Source organism: Mesoplodon mirus (genome assembly GCF_964341445.2).
Source record: "Mesoplodon mirus genome assembly, chromosome: 18".
Lineage (NCBI taxonomy): Eukaryota > Metazoa > Chordata > Mammalia > Artiodactyla > Ziphiidae > Mesoplodon > Mesoplodon mirus.
The window spans coordinates 61,839,352-61,861,847 of NC_138994.1; the positions used below are offsets into that span (position 1 = coordinate 61,839,352).

The 22,496-nt window shown below is 38.6% G+C and overlaps 2 protein-coding genes across 4 annotated transcripts in view; one reads left to right on the forward strand and one right to left on the reverse strand.

The window, feature by feature from the left end:
- The window catches only part of LOC309793056 (uncharacterized protein), a gene marked incomplete at its 5' end in the record, with an annotated part of 50,309 nt that extends 41,158 nt beyond the window's left edge, over positions 1–9,151 (reverse strand). The window contains 3 exons of one of the 2 annotated variants that reach the window (XM_082603228.1): positions 2,576–2,625; positions 7,508–7,558; positions 8,844–9,151. In XM_082603228.1, the coding sequence (XP_082459354.1) occupies positions 2,604–2,625; positions 7,508–7,558; positions 8,844–9,151 (381 nt within the window). In that variant the 3' untranslated portion in view covers positions 2,576–2,603. Of the gene's footprint in view, positions 1–2,575; positions 2,626–7,507; positions 7,559–8,843 lie in introns of those variants that run through there. The other variant, XM_082603229.1, reaches the window with a different exon arrangement.
- Positions 9,009–20,522, forward strand: RNFT1 (ring finger protein, transmembrane 1). 2 transcript variants are annotated; one of them, XM_082603210.1, is made up of 9 exons: positions 9,009–9,156; positions 10,440–10,896; positions 11,096–11,172; positions 12,314–12,414; positions 14,585–14,738; positions 15,360–15,518; positions 16,188–16,253; positions 18,637–18,738; positions 19,619–20,522. In XM_082603210.1, the coding sequence occupies exons 2-9, from the start codon at positions 10,494–10,496 to the stop codon at positions 19,751–19,753; spliced, it is 1,197 nt and encodes a 398-aa protein (XP_082459336.1). In that variant the 5' UTR covers positions 9,009–9,156; positions 10,440–10,493; the 3' UTR covers positions 19,754–20,522. The 2 variants fall into 2 exon arrangements, with proteins under 2 accessions (XP_082459336.1, XP_082459337.1); XM_082603211.1 differs by lacking the exon at positions 9,009–9,156 and adding an exon at positions 9,169–9,822.
- Positions 20,523–22,496: the final 1,974 nt, after the last annotated feature.

Sequence of the window (22,496 nt, forward strand, 5' to 3'; positions counted from 1 at the left end):
CTGTAATTTTGTTTAAAAGTATAAAATGTGTTGAAGAGGACATATTTGTACATGCATAGATAAAGATATGAAAGCTACACACAACTGCAGAAATTGTCAAGCTGATCCTAAAATTCATATAGAAATGCAAGGGACCCAAAATAGCCAAAACAGTCTTGAAAAAGAACAAAGTTGGAGGACTGACACTGCCTGATTTTAAAACATACCACACAGCTACAGCAATCAGGACAGTGTGTTACTGTATAAGAACAGACATACAGATCAACAGAATAGAATTAAAGCCCAGAAAAAAAATCCTTACATTTACGGACAACTGATTTTCAACAAAGATGTCAAGAAAATTCAATGGGAAAGAGAGAGTCTTTCAATAAAATGGATATCCACATGCAAAAAATTAACTTGAGCTCCTACTTCACACCACATATAAAAGTTAACTCATAAAGGACTGCATGGACTTCCTGGTGGCGCAGTGGTTAAGAATCCGCCTGCCAATGCAGGGGACATGGGTTGGATCCCTGGTCCGAGAAGATCCCACATGCCGCGGAGCAACTACTGAAGCCTGCGCGCTTAGAGCCCGTTCTCCACAACAAGAGAAGCCACCACAATGAGGACCACAAGCACCACAACGATGAGTAGCCCCCAGTTGCCACAACTAGAGAAAGCCCGTGTGCAGCAACCAAGACTAATGCAGACACACACACACACACAAAAAGGATCACAGACCTATATGTAAGATAAAGCTGTAAAAGTCTTAGAAAAAAATAGAAGTAAATTTTTGTGAATCTTGAGGAATGGTTTCTAAGATATGACATTAAAAGTACAAGCAACCAAAGGAAAAAAAATAAACTGGGCTTCATCAAAATAAAAAATTTTAATGCTTCAAAAATGCCATCAAGAAAGTGAAAGACAACCTACAGAATGGGAGAAAACATTTGCAAGTCATATATCTGATATGGAACTTGTATCCAGAGTATATAAAGAAATTTTAAATTCAATAACAAGAAGACAAAAACCCCAATTTTTAAAAAGAGCATTTGAAAAGATGTTTCTGCAGAAAAGACATGCAAATGGATGATAAGCATATGAAAAAATGCTCAACATCATTAGCCATCAGAGAAATGCAAATCAAAACCACAGTAAGATTCCACTTCACATCTATTAGAATGGTTATAATCAAAAAGACAGATAATAACAAATGTTGGAAAGGATGTGAAGAAGTTGGAATACTCATACACTGCTGATGGGAATGTAAAACAGTGCAGCCACTTTAGAAAATAGTCTGGCAGTTCCTCAAAAAGTTAAGCACAGAGTTACCATGTGACTCAGCAATTCCACTCCTATGTATATACTCAAGAAAAATGAAAACATATGTCCAATATAAAAACTTATCCATGAATGTGAATAGCATTGTTATTCCTAATAGTCAACAAGTGCGAAACGCAAATGTCCATCAGCTGGTGAATGGATAAACATATCGGCATATCCATGTGATAAAATATTACTGGGCAATAAAAAGGAATGAAGTATTGACACAGGCTTCAACATGGATAAACCTTGAAATCATTATGTTAAGTGAAAGAAGCTGTCACAAAAGACCACATATTGTATAATTCCATTTATGTGAAAAGTCTGTAATAGGCAAATCCACAGAGACAGAATATAGATTAGTGGTTGCTAGTGGAAGGGCAGATGGGGGAATGAGGAGTGACTATTAATGGGCACTGGGTTTCTTTTTGGAGTGAAGAATATGTTCTCAATTTATAATGATGATGGTTACTCTGTGAATACACTAAAACCTACTGAATTTTATACTTTAAAAGGGTAACTTTTATGCTATGTGAATAATCTCTCAATGAAGCTATTATTTAAGAAACACACTTAGAGTTTGTTGTCTGGTACACAGCGGTGACTTTCAGATCCCTGCCAGTAGCAAGAGGGGGAAAGAGTGCAGGCGCAGTAACTGCTGCTAAGGAAACACCAGCAGTTTCTAATTTTATGCTGTCCTATATTTCGCTGGGACTCTCGTAGCTTTCAATAATGCTATACTTGAGGCCAAAGCAGAAATGCCTTTCATATTTTATTATAACAGCTAGGCTGGGAAATAAACTCACCAATTGCTTTTTCAAAAAGGAAATGAGCTAAAAACAACATAGATGTACGTGTAGCTTAAATAAACCTTTGCTCAGTAAGATGAATGTGTTCACAGGGAAAGGAGAGTTTGGTAGTAAAAATAGTTTAAAGTGTTACATTATTTTACTTTATTTTTTAAAAAGCATTTTGTTTCATTTACTGTGGATGGTCAAACATCATTTTATTTTTCAAACATCATTTTAAAACAGATGGTAAATCTGTTGGAGAGTAAAAAGCAATGACATCTTGTTTCCATTTTCCTACTCCTTCCAGTTCATCTCTTTATTGTAAATCATTTTCCATTGTTGGAAGATATTAAATTTAAATCAAACTGAAAGGAAAAAAAAGCATGTGGCTATATTCATAAATTCGTGTTTCTTAGCACTGCTGCCTTTTATAGCCCTTTTATGAAGAATATTTCAAATTGATCTATTCTTTTTGGATCTGAACAAATTGAGAGTTTCTTTTCTTGATCAAACAGCTTTTTCAAGAAACCTATTTACAAAAAGAAAAAATAGGTAATTATGATATATAAACATTTACATAATTTTTTTTTTTTCTGTATGCGGGCCTCTCACTGCTGTGGCCTCTGCCGCTGCGGAGCACAGGCTCCGGACGCGCAGGCTCAGCAGCCATGGCCCACAGGCCCAGCCGCTCCGCGGCATGTGGGATCCTCCCGGACCGGGCCACAAACCTGCATCCCCTGCATTGGCAGGCGGACTCCCAACCACTGCGCCACCACGGAAGCCCTACATAAATTTTAATACTCTTCCATGAGAAAAGATCTGAAGCTGGTAAACATTTAAGGAATGGTATTAAGTTTAATTTGTAATGATAAATATATAAGATGTACAGTGCTTACCATTTTCTTAGACTAAAGTGCTATATATGAGAGTGTGTATTATGTATGCGGACATACATGCATATATGTAAGTGTATAATGCTCACAATTATGTAAATTAATAAATAAAAATTCCTTACAATAGCTCATTACAATGAGGCAACAAAGAAAAAGCAAGGTTAAGCAACTTCTCCAAGCTGAATTCAGGGAGTCTGGCACTACAGATGATGTTTCTGATAATTACTCTAGGTACATATCAAGAGCTCTGAAAACATTAAACAAACCAATAGACCCCTCCTATCTTCTATTCCGAACTGCCCTTTATAAAACACGAAGAGCTTCCTTTGGACATATGATGCATCTAAAGTTTATTGTAAAGTTCTTCTACTTTAGAAGGTAACGGATTTCTGGTTTTGAACCTTCTTTGATCTGTGACAAAAATCTCTAGGTTTGATAAATCCGAATAATTTTTCCATCTAAACCACATTACTTTAGGATCAAGTATAAATACATTTAAAAAGATGCATTGGAGGGCTTCCCTGGTGGCGCAGTGGTTGAGAGTCCACCTGCCGACGCAGGGGACACGGGTTCGTGCCCCGGTCCGGGAAGATCCCACATGCCGCGGAGCGGCTGGGCCCGTGAGCCATGGCCGCTGAGCCTGCGCGTCCGGAGCCTGTGCTCCGCAACGGGAGAGGCCACAACAGTGAGAGGCCTGCGTACTGCAAAAAAAAAGATGCATTGGGGATGTCACTGAGGGAAGACTGGGGCTAGAGGTGGGACCAGGAAGCCACAAAGGACCAGGAAGCACAGGACCAGAGTGGCTGCCCTGGAGGTCCTGCTCTCACACGTAATGCTACTCCAGTCACCCATCCCCCTCCTGAACAGGGATCTGAGAATGTACCAAGAGTTCCCCCAGCCTTAGCCAGGGGACCCTATATATAGGGTCCATGTGCAATAGGGAGGGATGTCTTCTATTTTATGCTATCCCCTAGCGACCCACTGTTAGGGCAGAGGGAGAAGGTATTTTCAAGACAAAGCACAGGGACCACAAACAAAAGTTGTGAAGTGGCAAAAAAAAAAAATTGAAAATAGGTTAATAAATCCATATCTGGGCTTCCCTGGTGGCACAGTGGTTAAGAATTTGCCTGCCAATGCAGGGGATACGGGTTCGAGCCCTGGTCTGGGAAGATCCCCCATGCTGCGGAGCAACTGGGTCCGTGAGCCACAACTACTGAGCCTGCGCGTCTGGAGCCTGTGCTCCGCAACAAGAGAGGCCGTGATAGTGAGAGGCCCGCGCACTGCGATGAAGAGTGGCCCCCGCTTGCCACAACTAGAGAAAGCCCTCGCACAGACACGAAGACCCAACACAGCCAAAAATAAATAAATAAATAAATAAATAAATAAATAAATAAATTTTAAAAAGAAAAAGAAATAAAAATATAAATCCATATCTTTATTTTCCTGGAGGTAGAAGAGTGAGCCACATGATGGAAATAAATTTTGATATAAGGAATGTATCTACTTTGATACTTTGGACTTCTAGCTTTAAAAAAGCAAAAGAAACATACTTTTTAAGGTTATAAAGATAATCAACTTCATACAACTAATTTCCTTGGAACAATTCCCAAAAGATATTTTTATTTTGGGAGAGAGACAAAAATTGCCTCCCTATACACAAGTTCTACAACCAGATTGCTCTATGACATTTTTCCTAAAAGCACTCATTTTAGGAAACATGGCCAACTTGTACCAACTTCAACTGAGTTATAGTTAATGCTTGGAATTTTGTGTGAAGAAGGAATCTTAGGATGAACAAGAATGAGACTGATATAAGACGTGGCCAAGAGGCTGAAGTAGGAGGAATCTGAACTTACCTCCTCCCACAGACACACCAAAATTACAACTACTTATATAACAACTATCTAGGAGAACAACCTGAAGACTAGCAGAAAAGATCTTCACAACTAAAGACATAAAGAAGGAAACACAATGAGATGAGTAGGAGGGGCAGAGATATAGCATAGAGTACAGTATAGTCAGGACTCACACCCTGGGGGTTAGTGACCCACAACTGGGTAGAGTACTACAATTGTAGAGGTACTCCCTAAGGAGTGAGGGGTCTGAGCCCCACATCAGGCTCCCCAGCCCAGGGGCTCTGCACTGGGAAGGCAAGCCTGCACAACATCTAGCTTTGAAAACCAGGAGGGCTTATGTTCAGGAGAGCCACAGGCCTATAGGAAACAGAGATTTCGCCCTTAAAGGGCACATGCAAACTCTCGCACACTCTGAGTCCCAGTACAGAGGCAGTGGTTTGAAAAGAGCCTGGGTCACACCTACTTTCTGATCCTGAAGAGCCTACCAGAGAGGCAGGAGGCAACTGGGACTCACCCTAGGGCTGGACACAGTGGCAACACAGTTTTGGGAGCTCCTCCTACCATGATAACACTATGCTGGCAAGCGCCATTTTGGAATCCTCTCTCCAGCCTATTTAGAGCCAGGGCCCAGCCCCACCCACCAGCGGCTAGCACCAGCCCTCAAGCCCCCAGGCTGTGCAAACAGCTGCACAGGGACCTGGCCCCATCCTCCAGCAGGCCAGTCCCAGTCCTGCACCTCCCCAGGCTACATAGCCAACCACACTGGAAGCCTACCTCATCTCCCAGCAGGCCTTGACGCCACAGCACAAGGGATGACCTCATAGCCAACTGGGGAGGGGCCAGCCCCGCCTACTAGCACGCTTACAGCAGTCAGCCCCACCATAAGAGGAGGGCGCACACAACCCACGAAGGGGGCATTGCTAGAGCATGGAACTCTGGGGACCGAGGAGAGCATGCTGCTGGGTCCCATAGTACATCTCTTTCATAAAGCCACTTTTTAAAGATCAGGAAATATAACCAACCTACCCAACGTGTAGAAATGAACAGAGAATTGGACAGAATGAAGAGAGAGAAGAATATGTTCCAAATGAAGAAACAAGTTAAAACCCCAGAAACACTGAGCGAAATGAAGATAAGCGATCGCCTAGATAAAGAGTTAAAGGTAATGATCATAAAGATGCTTACCAAACTTGGGAGAAGAATGGATGAACACAATGAGAGTTTCAACAGAGTTAGAAAGTATAAAGAACAACCAAACAAGCTGAGGAATACAATAACTGAAATAAAAATTACACCAGAAGGAATCAAGAGTAGATTAGATAATAAGGAGACATGGATCAGTGATCTGGAAGACAGAGTAGTGGAAATCACCCAAGCTGAACAGAGAAAAGAAGAAAGAATTTTAAAAATTGATGATAGTTTAAGAGACCTCTGATCAAGTGTACTAACATTGGCATTATAGGGGTCCCAGAAGGAGAAGAGAGACAGAAAGGGGCAGAGAACTTTTTTGAAGAAATAATAGCTGAAAACATCCCTAACCTGGGAAAGGAAACAGACATCCAGGTCCAGGAAGTACAGAGAGGCCCAAAAAGATGAACCCAAGAGGTCCACACCAAGACACATGATAATTAAAATAGCAAAAATTAAAGATAAAGAAAGAATCTTAAAAGCAGCAAGATAGAAGTAAATAGTTACATACAAGGAAAATCCCATAAGGCTATTGCTGACTTTTCAGCAGAAACGTTGCAGGCCAGAAGGGAGTGGCATGTTATATTCAAAGTGATGAAAGGAAAAAAACTACAACCAGGAATACTCTACTCAACAAAGAAAAAACCACTACAACCAAGAATAGTCTACCCAGCAAGGTTATCATTCAGACTTGAAGGAAAGATAAAGAGTTTTACAGACAAGCAAAGCTAAAAGAGTTCAGCACCACTAAACTGGCTATACAAGACACGTTAAAGGGACTTCTGTAAGCAGAAAAGGAAGGGCCACAGTTAGAAACTTGAAAAGTATGAAACAAAAAAACTCACTGGTAAAGGCAAACATACAGAAAAGGTAGATCAACCACTTATAAAACTACTAGGAAGGTTAAAAGACAAAAGTAGTAAAATCATCTTTATCCACAATAAATAGTTACGGGATACACAAAACAAAAAGATGTTGATATGATGTCAAAAACATTAAACATGAAGACGGGGTAAAAGTAGTGAATTTTTAGAATGTGTTTGAACTTAAGACATCATTAACGTAAAACAGTCTCATATATATGCGTGTGTGTGTGTGTGTCTGTACATATATATATATATATATATATATATATATATAAAATAAAAATATCCATGTTGTAGTTGGAATGATACAATATATCAATATTATACAAATAAGTCTCCTTGAAAAATTCATTACAGCCCAGAGCTTGGCTTCAGCCTTTGCTACAGACCGAATTTTTGTGTCCCCCACAAAATCCATACGTTGAAATTCTACCCCCGATGTGATAGTGTAAGCAGGTGGGGGTAGGTGATTAAGGCATTAAGACAGAGCCCTCATGAAGGCGATTAGTGCCCTTATAAAAGTGTTTCTAAAGGGCTCCACCACCCTCCAACCATGTGAGGACACAGCCGGAGACAACACTGTCTATAAACCAGGAAGCAGGACTCACCAGACACCAAATCTGCTGACACCTTGATCTTGGACTTCCCAGGCTTCTGAACTGTGAGAAATAAATTTGTTGTTTATAAGCCAGCCAGGCTATATCTTACTGCAGCCCAAACAGACTAAGACAGACTTACTGACCCAGAAACCTAATTTCTCAGGAAGACTTACATTAGTGAAGCTCATGGAGACATATACACACACAAAAGCAAGTATCTTGCAATATCTCAAGGGGAAGCAGATCTAATACCGGTTGGTGAGGACTGGGGGAGTGACTTTCTAACCAAGGGAAACGGTTTGGTTATAAAATTAATATGATTTAAGTACAACCTCAAAGTGGTTAATTCAGGTTAAACAGTGGATTCAGTTGTACTCTGAAATAGGAGAAAATAAGGTGCAAACAATCTCATGATTAAGAAGCCTCAAAATTCACACACCAGCAAACTAACTTGCGCAAAGTTGTGTATGGTTTTAAATCAGTGACCAGTAAAAAGACGAAGTATCACTTTTCCCACTAGATATTCGACTCATGACGTGTGTATACGTATGAAAATCTACCCTCTCTAGTGAGGGAAGATTGCACACCTCGAGCGTGGCACGGATTTTTAATTTCAAGACCTAACCACCAAGAGTTACTTACTTCACGTCAATTTCTAGAAATGAAAGGTAAAAAACTTGAGGTTCAAAATAGAAAGGCTATTGGTGGTTGTGGGAATGGGGCATGGAATACAATTAAGTATCATTTAGAATATATTTTGGCTAGAGACCAAGAGGCAAGGTTCTTTGTTTCTTTCGTTTAAACTTTTTCTTAATAAATCTTTTATTTTAGAACAGTTTTCGGTGAACAATTATAGCGAAGATAGTACAGCGTCCCCTATACCCCCCAACTTTTTTAAACTCTAACTTCCACCCCCACCCCCACCCAAACCGTCCCCCACTTCCCTCCGATTCTGATCTCCTCAGGTTTCGGCAGGGCCTTGTTCTCACAGTGCAACGTTAGGATTGTAACGGAAACCCAGTTCAGTTCAAACTTCACCGCCCAGCCACAAGTGGGTCAGCTGAGCTAGCCGACACCAGAACACTCCCGCCCCGCCCAGCTCTCTCAGAGGCGCTTCGACCCCTCGCCAACGTGGCTCCTCCAACTCAGGCCCCGGGAGACGCGAGCCAAGCGGGACCAAAGCGCTGGGCAGCCTCCAGAAGCCGGGCGCGCCGGGGGCAGGACCAGGTGAGCACCCAACAGCACGCTCCTCCCTCGAGGGGAGGCTCCGGAGGCTAAAACATTTTTAACCTCAAAACGTCCAGACCTCTAACCGGCGTGGGGCGGGTTACACAAACCTACGCACATTCGCTTTTTGTTTAACGCAGACGCCTGCGGGCGCTTCTCGACCACAGCGGCCTCTTCACAGCCAACACCCCCAGACGGCCTCTGCCCCGCCCTGTCGTCGCTGCCAGTCCCTCGGCGCGTCGCGCGGGGGCGAGGCGCGTGCGCGTGAGGACGTCCGGGAGCGCGCGCGCCGCCGCCGCCGCCGCCGAGCTGGGCGGTAGTTGTTGGCGGTGGGTCTGAAGGTGATGTCCTTGACTGAAGGCCGCGAGGCGGCTTCTCCCGCTGTTTCTGCAGTCGCTGCCCGGGACTCGGTGCGCTCATCGTCATGAGAGGTCAGGCCTGGGGGAAGCGGGCGAAGGAGGCGAGGGGCCGCGGCGAAATGGGCTCTGGGTAGAATAACTGAGGCACTCGAAGGTCGAACGTGGGAGGAAAAATCTGTCCTGGAGATTCCGGAAGAGCCCTTTGCGTTCACTTTTCTTCCCTTTTCTCCCCTTTCTTGCTCGTACTTGGAGGAAAGCGGGAGGGTTCTGTTTTTATTTGTGGAAAAAGACGCTGAAATTCTCCCGTCCAGCGTCGGTCTTCAGAGGTTGGAGGAAATAAACAGCAGTCGTGGCGTTGGAGCATCAGTGAAAGCCTCTAGTGAATGCCACTAAAAACCAAACCGCCCAACAGTAACTGAAAAAAAAAAAAAAGAACAGAAAAAAAAATCCAAACCTAGGAATGAAATAGAATGACACAGAACATGCCCTGACGTTAACCCCAGCTTCCTCCTACAGAAACGGCAGAAAGCCTCTGTGTTTCGTCAGCTGGATCCTCGACGTCTACCCACACTCGTCATTTAGGGATCTTTCCGTGCCAGTGTTCTCTTTCCCGACGCCCCTCCCCTCCAAGGTGGCATTTTTAATGTGCAGACTACGTAATTATCCTTATTCAGAATAAAGAGTCACTTAGCAATTACATGGTGACTCCCCAAGTCTTCCTATTTTAAAGGTATTTAGGTAAGATCCTTGCGGGGGGCAGGAAAAGGTAATACTCTTGGTATTAATTATTGGAAACTTTTTTATTAGCTTTGGGAAAGCTGTTTCAGCATAAAACGAAATTTGTAGGTCACCTAAATGAAATGTTTATTATTAGTTCTCCATGATGATACTTAATGAGTTAAGATTTGATGCTTTTTTCTTCCTAACCTTTCCACACATTAAAAAAATACTCATTAGATGTAGAATCTACATCAGAGATGAAACTGTTCCAGTTAACAAAGTAAATGGACTTAAGTGTTCTAGTATGATTGAGTACTAGTACTCATTAACGTCTGCCGAGCACCCAAACTTTGACTGTTTTGCCAGTTCCTTCTGTCATTAGAGAACTGGAGGCATCTGAAGCTAAACTTTTTTGGTAGCAGATGTTCCCTAAAGGATAGTCTGCCTAGGGCAGCAGAGCCTTCGCATAAAGGGAGAAGATGGAGAATTCTAGTAATAAGCAGTAGATAACCTGGAAATAATTCATGTACTGTGACTATCAGCCTCTCCTTTAGTGAATACATTATTCCTAGTGAGCACTATATTGCCTGTACTTAACTGTTCACTTAGGATATTTTCTGCACTTTGATTTTTAGGAGACAGAGTCCTGAAGCAAAGAAATCTGGATCACAGAGAAGTATTCAGGGGTCATGCAAGCCAGCTGTAGCCAACTGCACAGCCCTTCAGGAGCTGCAGGCAGTGAGGATGCCTCAGCCTCCCAGTGTGTCCCAACAAGATTGACAGGAGAAGCTTCCTGTCTTTATTCTGGAGATGTTCATATTCAGATAAACTCCATGCCTAAAGAATGTGCTGAAAATCCAAGCTCCAGAAATATAAGGTCAGGTGTCCACAGCTGTACCCATGGATGTGTACACAGTCGCTTACGGAGTCACTCCCACAATGAAGCAAGGCAACCTGATGATACCGAGACGGAGTCTGGAGATCATGGTAGTAGCTCCTTCTCAGAATTCCGATATCTCTTCAAGTGGCTGCAAAAAGGTCTTCCATATATTTTGATTCTGGGTGTCAAACTTGTTATGCAGCATATAACAGGTAGGGTATAAGAAAACATTGAACTGTTTCATTACCATATGCAGCTAATTTTCTTTCTTTATTGGTAATCTACTTTAACCTATGTATTTCAGTTTCTTATTTTCTGTTAGTTTTAAAAATTGTATATGCTTCCTTTAAATTCATGTCATGTTAGCTCTTTTTTTTTCCTTTCAATTAACTGGACCTTATTTTCTAACAGGAATTTCTCTTGGAATTGGGCTGCTTACAACTTTTATATATGCAAACAAAAGCATTGTAAATCAGGTTTTTCTAAGAGTAAGTATAACCAGCAACTAAAAAATCATTAAATGTTTCTCCCTGTAGAATTATATACTCATTTTTGAGAGAAATAGGAATAAAGATAAAATAGTTTATCTGATAAATTTAAATAGACATAATGTACCATCCATGATATAATAAATGTTATCTAAATGACCTGGAATAAATGATCTGTCCTAATACTGAATTGGTTCACCTTATTTTCTTTGTATATTGGGTTCCTGATAAAGAAAAACTAGATAGAAGGATTAAAAGGTTTAGAACACACTATTTGATCTGATTTGTCAAGTGCTATCATGTTTTAAGTTAGTTTGACCATACTAAGTAATATAATCATCATTAAAAACTTCAGCTGTTGTACTATAAGATTTAAAATAGTTAAATAAAACGTACACTGAATAAATGGGTATTGAACTATTTATTTAGGTTTCTCTTATTTAAAGAAAACTAAACCCAGGAAGTTTTTCCATAAGAAATTATAAAAGATGCCTATTCATGTAAATTATTGGGAAAACAGGATTAGTTTATAAAATTTCACCTTCAAGCAACTTTAAAGGGTTATATCTGTGTAAAGGATCATACATTTTGACCTGAAAATTCGTAGTTAGAACCTGTCAAACCATAAAAGTTTAATTCAGAGTTTAAAACTAGTAAAATTTTTAATTAAACTAGTAATTAAAACAATTATAAAACAGATTTAAAACATTATTTTATTAAATCCTTATTGAATTGAGAATGTTTAAAATTATATTTATAAACCCTGGTAACATAAATGCAGTTTTTAAAGGTCTGTTTTGTTGGGAAGGTAAAAATAGGAAGCTGCAGAAGTGAAGTTTTTATTTACGTAGGTCCTTTATGTCAGTCTGTAGAAGATTTGGCTTTGAAACATAGGTAATGTTGTTACACAGTGAGGAAACTTGTATTTTAAAAATCTGTTATGTGTTTTGTTTTCTTCACTAAAGGTATATAAAATAGAATGTGATGATGTACAATTTAACAAATATTCTGTATTTTTATTAAGATAAATTAATCTATTAAAATGTTCTAAGTTAATAAATTAGTCATTAAAATAGTTTAATGATATTTAAAATTCTGGCATAATTCAAAGTAACAAATTATAAAATTGTTTATTTTTCAGGAAAGGTGCTCAAAGATTCAGTGTGCTTGGTTACTGGTATTCTTAGCAGGATCTTCTGTTCTTTTATATTACACCTTTCATTCTCAGTCACTTTATTACAGGTAATTAGAGGTCCAAGTGCACAATCACATTTTTATGTAATCGTATATTCCATAGCACTTTGCATATATCTTACTTGCACATACTTAGAGTTCAATTTTTACCTATCTGTCTCCTTCCAAGATTGAGAGCTTAAAGTGACTTACATTTTTATACCCAGTGCCTTGCCTCATAGCAAGTGCTCAATAAATACTTAATTTTTGATACTTAAATTTTTACTTAAATAATCAGTAGTTACTAAATACCATTAGGTTGTTGTTGGTGATCTTTTTTGGTTATTTTTGATAAATAAAAATTGTATATATTTAAAATATACAACATGTTTTGATATATGTATACATTGTGAAATGATTACCACATCAAGCTAATATATCCATCACCTCCCTTAGTTACCTTCTTGTGTGATGTGTGATAAGAACACTTGATCTTTGTCTCTAGAAGAAGACGTGCTAAAGGACAGTAGTTGATAAGTTTCCATGTCAGATGGAAGTGTTCTGAATTTTCAGCTTTAATCAGATAATTAGAAGTCCTGGTTTCAGTGGAGTTGGAGAGATGTGGACAAATCTGGGATATAGTTTGTAGGTGTAGCCAGTACCACTCGGATTGGATTGGGTGAGTAGGTAAGGGGGAAGAATCAAGGGTGATACGGGGTTTTTTTAGCCTAAGCAACTGGCTGGATGGTGGTGCCATTTACTGGGCTGGGAAAGACTGGGGAAGGAACTGGTTTTGAGGGAAAATCAGTAATTTTGTTTTGAACATGTTAAGTTTGAGAGGCCATGTAGAACTGTTAAAGTGATTATAGATATTTGTCATGAGCTCAGAGTAGAGTTTAGGGCTGTAAATTTTGGTGTTATCAGCATATGGTTGATATTTAAAAACCAAGGAACTTGACAAGACTAACCAGGGAAAGAAAGTATAGACAGAGGAGAGGGCCCAGGACTGGACATGCCCACAATTAGCCAGAGGAGGAGCAGCAAAGGAGACTTAAGAAGGAACCATCAGGGACTTCCCTGGTGGTGCAGTGGTTAAAAATCCGCCTGCCAGTGCAGGGGACACGGGTTCGAGCCCTCGTCCAGGAAGATCCCACATGCTGCGGAGCAACTAAGCCCGTGCGCCACAACTGCTGAGCCTGTGCTCTAGAGCCCGCAAGCCACAACTGCTGAGCCCTTGTGCTGAGAGCCTGTGCTCCACAACAAGAGAAGCCACCGCAATGAGAAGCCCGCGCACCACAACAAAGAGTAGCCCCCACTCACCGCAACTAGAGAAAGCCCGTGCGCAGCAACAAAGACCCAATGCAGCCAAAAATAATAAGTGAATAAATAAATATTTTTAAAAAAGGAACCATCAGTCACATGAGAACTAGAAGAGAGGTATCAGAAGTCTAGGAAGAAAGTATTTCAAGGAGAGAAGAGGGGGAAAAAGTGACCTTCGAATTTAGCAAGAAGGAGGGAGTTGGCGATCTTGACAAAAACAGTTCAGCGGAAAGGAGGGGTTAGACTCCTGACTGGAGTTGGCTGAAGACAGATGGGCAGATACGGAGTATTTGTGAGTTTTTCAGATTATAGGCTAGAAAGATATCAATCATGACAAGTTAGGAAGACTCGTTCTTTATGGAGGGAAGATTTGAAATTCAAACATTTAAGAAGTTTTTTTTATAAATTTATTTTTGGCTGCATTGGGTCTTCGTTGCTGCATGTGAGCTTTCTCTAGTTGTGGTGAGCGGGTCCTGCTCTTCCCTTGCAGTGTGCAGGCTTCTCATTGCAGTGGCTTCTCTTGTTGCAGAGCATGGGCTCTAGGCGTGTGGGTTTCCATAGTTGTGGCACGCAGGCTCAGTAGTTGTGGCTCGCAGGCTCTAGAGTGCAGGCTCAGTAGTTGTGGTGCACAGGCTTAACTGCTCTGTGGTATGTGGGACCTTCCCAGACCAAGGCTTGAACCCGTGTCCCCAGCATTGGTAGGCAGATTCTTAACCACTGTGCCACCAGGGAAGGCCCTAAAAGGTCTCTTTAAAATAAGCAAAATGATCTTCCATTCTATTTACATGAACTCTAGCATCTTGCCAAACTCTTATTTTTACACATCAAATTAAATATTTGGTAGCAAATTTAGAACCCCCATCGACACTTTTATCTTTTTATGTTGCTCTGTTAAGTTTTGATGTTTTTCTCTTGGTAGCTTAATTTTTTTAAATCCTACTTTGGACTATTCGAGCTTCTGGGACGTACTTTGGATTGTTGGAATTACAGACTTCATTCTGAAATTCCTCTTCATGGGCTTAAAATGCCTTATTTTATTGGTGCCTTCTTTCATCATGCCTTTTAAATCCAAGGTAAGAAAGTAATATGTTTTATTGGAAAGATGTTAGCAGACCATATTAATTCTGTTTAGTCTTTGCTTAAATGATTCCTTCTATAATTTTTCAGTTTGCTCAATAACCTAATTTTAATTATATTATCTCAGACTGGCAGCTATTTGGTCAAAGACTTGAACCTAAATATTAATCTATTCCAATAAAATCAATTATATTTGCTTTGGAATAATCTAAAAATGAGTCCCCACATCATATATGGGAAAATATACATTTATACTTCTGTTTTCCTCCAGGGCATTATTAATTGATAATTGATAACTGACTTAGGCAGTTATTCAGTGTTTTTTCATATTCATTGAAAACTTTAAATTTTTATAATCAGCAAAATGTTTTATTATACATAAAACATTTTCAGTCACTCTTTAGAAATTCTTTGAAAACAGACCACTCAGTGACTGTAATATCTAAAGAACCAAGTTGAGGTTGTCCGTCATAACCATTACCATTATGAAGATTAATTTTATAGTTGTGTTATTGTGCCATATACCCATGATGTTCTCAGCCCAATATGAAGTATTTGCATTGTGCATGTTAGTACCTTGGGTGGCTCTATTTGTTTTCTTTTTTCTTCCTTTTTAGGGTTATTGGTATATGGTTTTAGAAGAATTATGTCAGTATTACCGAACTTTTGTCCCCGTACCAGTTTGGTTCCGTTACCTTATAAGCTATGGGGAGTTTGGTCATGTAACTAGATGGAGTCTTGGGATATTGCTGGCTTTACTGTACCTCATACTAAAAGTAGGTAACATAATAAATCTTATCATTTATAATGATTCATATAATACTGTTTACATATTTTACGTATGACTGCTTTTCTCTTTATATAGTTTATCTTCATATCACTAGTTTGAAGTAATGGCAGATTCTATATCTACTTAGAAATGGAGAAATGGAAATAAGTATCTTAATCCAGTGGTTCTCAGATTTTATTGGGGGAGTGGACCTCTAAGCATGGATTATCTAAGGTGGAGGGGAACAAGCAGAATAGAACATACCCATCCCCTACAGTACCATCTGTCATACACGTAATTCTCAAACTAGTGGAGTATCTTGTCCTGTTCCCTCTATGCCTGTTCCCCTCAACTTAATCACTTTATGAAACGTTAAATAGGTTAAGGACATGTGAACCAGATAAAATTGCCTTGCCTTTGATTTAGTTAAGTTTATATTTATCTTGACCAAATTGTAACTCTAGGCATTCAGATGTACTTCATTTTGGTTAAGAGTTGGCTGAAATTGATAAATTGAGTAAAATATTCCATAATTGGACTTTAAATATATTTAGAATGAAATGATTAGTTGTGATATGCAATGAGCGTAAAATTAATATCAGTATTTGATATTAGCTTTGATCTCTGAGTTTAGGAGGTAAGGCTCTTGGAATAAATGAATTATTTTCTCTTTCAGCTTCTGGACTTTTTTGGACATCTGAGAACTTTCAGACGGGTCTTGCGAATATTTTTTACACGACCAGTAAGTATTTTTTAATCAGAAAAAACACTTTTTATCTTTCTTTCTTCATTATAAAAATGTTTTAGTTCAGCAGTTTTACAAATGCAGGTTTCATAATTACATGGTTTTTTAGAAAAACTTCTTGTACTTTGGCACTTGGGGCTGTGATGATATAGAGGTTTTGTTTCTGTGATAAGTTTAACTTGCACATTGACAACCACCTGATAGTTGATGAAGTACTTATATATTTGAGTTTGCCTCTTGCCCTTTCAAATCACTTGACATTCTTAAGGGTTTATAAACATTCCCTTAAAAATCTTATGAACTTTTGTTTCTCTTCCTTTTTTTAATCCACAAATAGTAGCTTTGTGTATTTTCATTAACTCCTATTCAACTTCTGTGAAAGTGCTTATACTGTAATTTATTGTGTATATGAAAAAAGCTCATTACCAAAAATCATGTCCCTTGAAATTTTCTTACTGGAAAAATTTCCCCAGTATGCAGTTCTGTATGCACAAATAAGTTCATGACAATAACAGTACATTTAACAATAACAAAACAATTTTAACAATAAATTGAGACTCCAATGTCAACTGTAACTTTATTATGTTATTCTACTGATGTTACAAACTGCAGAAAAAGGGTGTCATAGCCCAAATGATAAATAGCTCATTTGCTATTTAGTAGCCTCAGAAGTTCTCAGTATATAAGTGTGATCACCAGATTTCAGAGTTTGATTCTCAGTTTTGCAGTCCATTAGGTACTTAACAATTATGTGGTCAGGACTCAGGGGAATCTGACCTACAAGAATGCCAATCTAATATAGGTTTAAAAAAAAAAACAGGATTATACCAACAAAGTGGAGTAAACTAACTGGCCAGGGCACCCTTTCCTGAAGACAGTACTGTATTAAGTTTTGCTGCATCCTATTCAGACTTCTTTCTTTAGATAAGATACAATAAAATTGAGACTTCAGCTTTTGAGTTTATTCAGTTGATTACGTATCGGCCACTTTGCCGTAGTAATTAATCTAGTAAGGCTTGAGCTGAAATACTTTTGATATTCTTTCTCTGAAGCATAAAGAGACTATCACAGTCCACTCTGTTTTATTCCTGGGATTCTCATGTTCCTTAATGTTGCCCTGAAAATGGCAATCATCATCAGGATGTCTTCACCTGAAGGGAGTCTGCAAAGTGCCAGACAGGAGTGCTATTTTAAAAGCTTGTCAGCATACATATCTGCAGTGTACTCTGCTAAATGACATTTATTGAAGGGAAATTGGCACCAAGATCATCCATCAGTATCTCAGTTTGTTTCTGGAATCTTTAACATGACCAATCTCAAAAAATCTTAATTTTCAATGTTTTTATCCTTTGAGTCTTAGTTTGATTTTGTTAACCCTCGATAACAAGAAGTTTAGGTCACAGCTTCAGGTTGCTGAGTCAAGTCATGCTTTTGCTGTCATTACCATGACTGAAACTTGGGTGTTCTTTCTTTTCCTCAGCCACATTTTCCACATCGTTTCTACAGAAAGCTGATCTCATTTGTAACATTTTGTCACATCTAGTTAATGACTAAATTCTTCTGAATTTGGTAAGGAAGTTATTAAGATCTTAAAGAGATCAGAAACTTTTTTTTTTAGGACTTAAGAAGAAAAGGAAATTCAAAGATTTGTGTTATTATTCAGTTTGACAGTATAACTCTACCCAAGTGACATCTTGCAATTACAGTTCTTCTGTAAAATTTTACCATTCTTTCCTAGTACTTAAATGCTCCGACTTTTGTGATAAGTAAGGATGATAATTATTTTTAGATTTAGTGGCAGGATACTGTTCAGTGGTCCCCAAACCTCCTTCACATTGAACTCATGTGGAGAGCTTTCAAGAATTAGATTCCTGGGTTACATCCTGGTATGTCTGGACCTACCGAATCAAATCTCCAGTGTGGAGCACAGAAACCTATTTTTAAAGTAGTCTCTACATGAGCTACATTCAGCCAGCCAAGCTCTGGATTGACTTTTTTGAAAAGTGTCATAGGTAATAAGTGGGCTCAATTTGGCAGTACTGGGTCACATAGTACATGAATATAGATTGCATAATGCTGTATTATATTTCAGATCACTTAGTCTCTTAAGCCATTTGAATTTGAAGCACTGTCATTATTTGGGAATCCAATGAATCTAACAATCTTCCAATATCCTATTATGTATTACATAGTGAGTTAACCTTGATGCGATCCATCCAGGCATCGCTCTGCATACATAGTTCAGCTCTGAAATGTTTATATCCTTTGGGAGTTTTCAAATGCCTAGTTCCTTGGAGATTTGAGAAATACAGTACCATCAATGTATTTAAGGAACAAAAAAGAAAGAAATTTGTAGGAACATAACTTCTTATCTTTATAGAGTTACGGAGTGGCTGCCAGCAAGAGACAGTGTTCAGATGTGGACGATATTTGTTCAATATGTCAAGCTGAATTTCAAAAGCCAATTCTTCTCACCTGTCAGGTAACTGTATTTTTAAGCAACCTCAATACAGCACTTCTCTGTGATCTGCAAATGTCACATTTATGTTACTTATAGGGAAATATATTATACACTGTTCAGCAGAAAGTAGCTTCAGGGCACATACTACTAACTTCTTACTTGTGATTAGGGGTTTGGTAGGTTAGCTAAATCTTGTCCCTTAGTTCTAATGATTTTTTTTTTTTTTCGCGGTACGCGGGCCTTTCACTGCTGTGGCCTCTCCCGTTGCGGAGCACAGGCTCCGGACGCACAGGCTCAGCAGCCATGGCTCACGGGCCCAGCCGCTCCGCGGCATGTGGGATCCTCCTGGACCGGGGCACGAACCCGTGTCCCCTGCATCGGCAGGCGGACTCTCAACCACTGCGCCACCAGGGAAGCCCAGTTCTAATGACTTTTATGTAGAGGAGTGTATAAAGGGGGAAAAAAAAATTCAAATGGCAGACTGGATACCAAAGTGACTGGGAAACAGACTATTTTTAATAATTGAATACTAGTCTTTTAGAATACCAGCATTTGTTACTGGATTGTATAAGGCCCTTTCCTGTACTTCATTTCAGTAACCCTCAAAGACTTTATTAAGCTGTTAGTCATTATACTTGATCTTAAAGTTATCACCTGAGGATAGCTTGTATTTTATTAAAAATGGTTAAATGGATAGTACAAGTCAGAATAATACTTGTGCCTCTACCAGGAACACCGCGGTGTTCTTGAATGTTATACTTTGTTTTCTCACTTGTAAGATAAAGGGATTAGTGTTCTCCAAATTCCCTTTCAGCTCTATAGAGTATGATTCTCTGCAATGTGATGAATTTAAAATTGAAATGTTATCAACTATAAAATCTAGTTCTTAATTCCTTTACAGCATATATTTTGTGAAGAGTGCATTACCTTATGGTTTAACAGAGAGAAAACATGTCCGCTGTGCAGAACTGTGATTTCAGACCAAATAAACAAATGGCAAGATGGAGCCACTTCGTCACATCTTCAAATATATTAAGTTCTAAACTTAATATTAAGGCCACAAAACACTAATTTTATTTGGTTACAGTGACTATTGGTAAAGACATTAGAATGGATTTTCAGGGCTGGAAGTTAAGGAAAATGTTTCCAAATGGTTTTAGAATATTATAATAAGTGTGTAGTCCAGCTTATCAAAAGATTAAATGAAAGAACACTGTATTTAAAAATATATATAAGTAATGTTCAACATAATGCATATGCAACATTTATTCTATCCTAATTATTTGACAGATGACTGCAGTGTTAAATTGTAAATGTGTTTTCTTGTTAATGTTACCAAAATGACAACTGGATAACTAGAACTAGTGGTTTTAGAGGAATTCAGATTCTTTCCTGACACTGTTTTCGTAATAAAGAATATTTTTCATAATATTTTAAGATACACATTACCTGAAAGTAGAATTTTCTTTAACATTGACTTTTATAATTCCCATTCTAAAAATTCTAAAATTTCTCATAAAATTTGTATTTTTAAATGAAAGCTCTGAATGCTATATTTTACCTGTACAATCAGATTTTTCTAAGGAAGATTAATTTACTGAGGATGAAGTATTTTAATACTGTATTATTCTCTGTAGTGTGATTAGCTGTGACTAGCAGTCATTGAGAACAGATGATTTAAATTCCTTTTCTTTGTGGACTTCATACATACAATCCTGCCATCAGCTTTAATGTTCATGATCTTGCTTTTTGGAAAGTGCCATGGACTTTCTTGAATTATTAAAATAATTCACATGGATTACAAACAGCTGGCTTCACTGATGATTTGAATAGAGTGACAAACAAGACCAACTCAAACACTTAGAATTCCTCGGGACTTCCCTGGCGGTCCAGTGGTTAAGACTTCGCACTTCCAATGCAGGGGGTGTGGGTTTGAGCCCTGGTCGGGGAACTAGGCTCCCATATGGTGCATGGCCAAAAAAAAAAGGATTTCCCTGTATAACTAACTAGTCTTCTCCAGAAGACTTTTGGAATCTCATGCTTGAATCACCATTACTTGGAAGATTAAAGCTTGCACTCAGGCCAAAAAAAGCTTTAGGAGAGTGTGGTTTGTTTGCCTACAGGTATTTGTGCAGGGTGGTGGAAAGAGAATGAGGCACTTTCTCTCTCACTATGAACCTTTAAGGGGGGATGGACCTATACCAGAAATCCAAAGGACTGGTTATTACATATATTTAGATGCAAGGCCTCTCCCATTTTCTCTTTTACCATCTATCAGTTTGCACACAAGAAAAAGATAGTGGTGAGAAGTAGAAGTTACGAGGTAGAGGTAGACAACAAATTTGCAGTGCTGATAAGACAAAGATTAAACCAACCTGGATTAATAAGGATAGTGACCAACCAGATACAGGTTAAACCACTTTTCATGCCTTATGGCCACCCAAATTGACAAAAGAACATTAGCCTGTAACTTTTCTCCCCAGGTAAATATTGCTAGATTATAAGTGCAACTGTTTCTGTTCATTCAGGATGAAATACTTAACTATGTTACGTACTTTGAGAACCACTGCAAATACTAAAAAACAAGCTTACTTGGCCTTAAATCACCTTCCTAACTCTGTGGTGAAGCTAATAGTTGTTATTTAGGTATGCAGCAGGGGATGAGTGAGAAAGACAATTTGAGATTAGAATTTGGGTGTGAAGGATATGCTGACTTCTTGATAAAAACATAAGAATAACACCGTAACCACATGGGTTACTTCAGCCCTAATTCGATACCTACTTACCACACTTACTTACCCTATGGCCATATGGATAGCTTTGTTTCTTAATATGACTGAATAACAAAAGAAGTCCCTGGTGGACAGTGGGGTTTTTTGTTTTTGTTTTTTTAACAAACAAGAAAGCAGTTCACATATGAATTTAAAAGGAGGGAAATGTAACAGGAGAGCTTTGCCATTCACTAGAAACATTGATGAACTAGAAGCATTTCTCTATTTTTATTCCTTCACCTCAAAAACAGGAATAGGGATTCCAAACCCCATTTATTCTGTGAATTCAGATCACATCCTCTAAAAGACTGTTTTATCAACATCAAGAATCACTACTATGTTTTATAAAGTACGTTTGAGAACTTCTGTAGAGAAACCACCTTGGCAAGTGTGATAGAACTACCTCATAAATAAGAGGTGGTTTTACACAAAACACCCATCTGACGGGAGATGTATGGAGACATTAGTTAAAAACAGATTTGTCCACTGTTATTTTGTTCATACACATCAGGTAATGTAGTTGACAAATGTGGCTGGAAAAACTGTTGTATGTTAGCACAAGAAAGTCTTCCATTGTTTTTATGTGAAGCTGGCTTTCACATAACTTTTCACATGAACTTTTTTTTTTAACCAACCAATTCAATTCTGCTATTTGACAGAACTTGGAAATCACAGATGTTTAACACCTAATATAAAATCAGTACTAAAACTTGTTATAAATTTAAATTGCTTCAATTCCTCCACAAAAACAGTTTTATGACTGTCATTCTTCACATATATAAATAGTTTATTAAATATGAGAATCTGAACACATCTGGCATGTTAATGGGAAAAATTATTGAAACCACATGTGTACCTGATAGTTATTTCTTCCTATCTTAGGATAATAATTAAAAGAAAATCACTTCTATTTTATGTTCATTCAAATTTGCATTTAATTTCTATTTACATTCATTCAATCTGAAATCAAATACTTAATACAGTAAACTAAACACAAGATGAAAAGCA

Bases quoted from the DNA above. Each gene is read 5' to 3' on its own strand.
- RNFT1 (XM_082603210.1), top strand. From the start codon at position 10,494: ATGCAAGCCAGCTGTAGCCAACTGCACAGCCCTTCAGGAGCTGCAGGC. The intron at 10,897-11,095 runs GTAGGGTATAAG...ATTTTCTAACAG, and splicing joins TGTTATGCAGCATATAACAG to GAATTTCTCTTGGAATTGGG. The intron at 16,254-18,636 runs GTAAGTATTTTT...TTATCTTTATAG, and splicing joins GAATATTTTTTACACGACCA to AGTTACGGAGTGGCTGCCAG.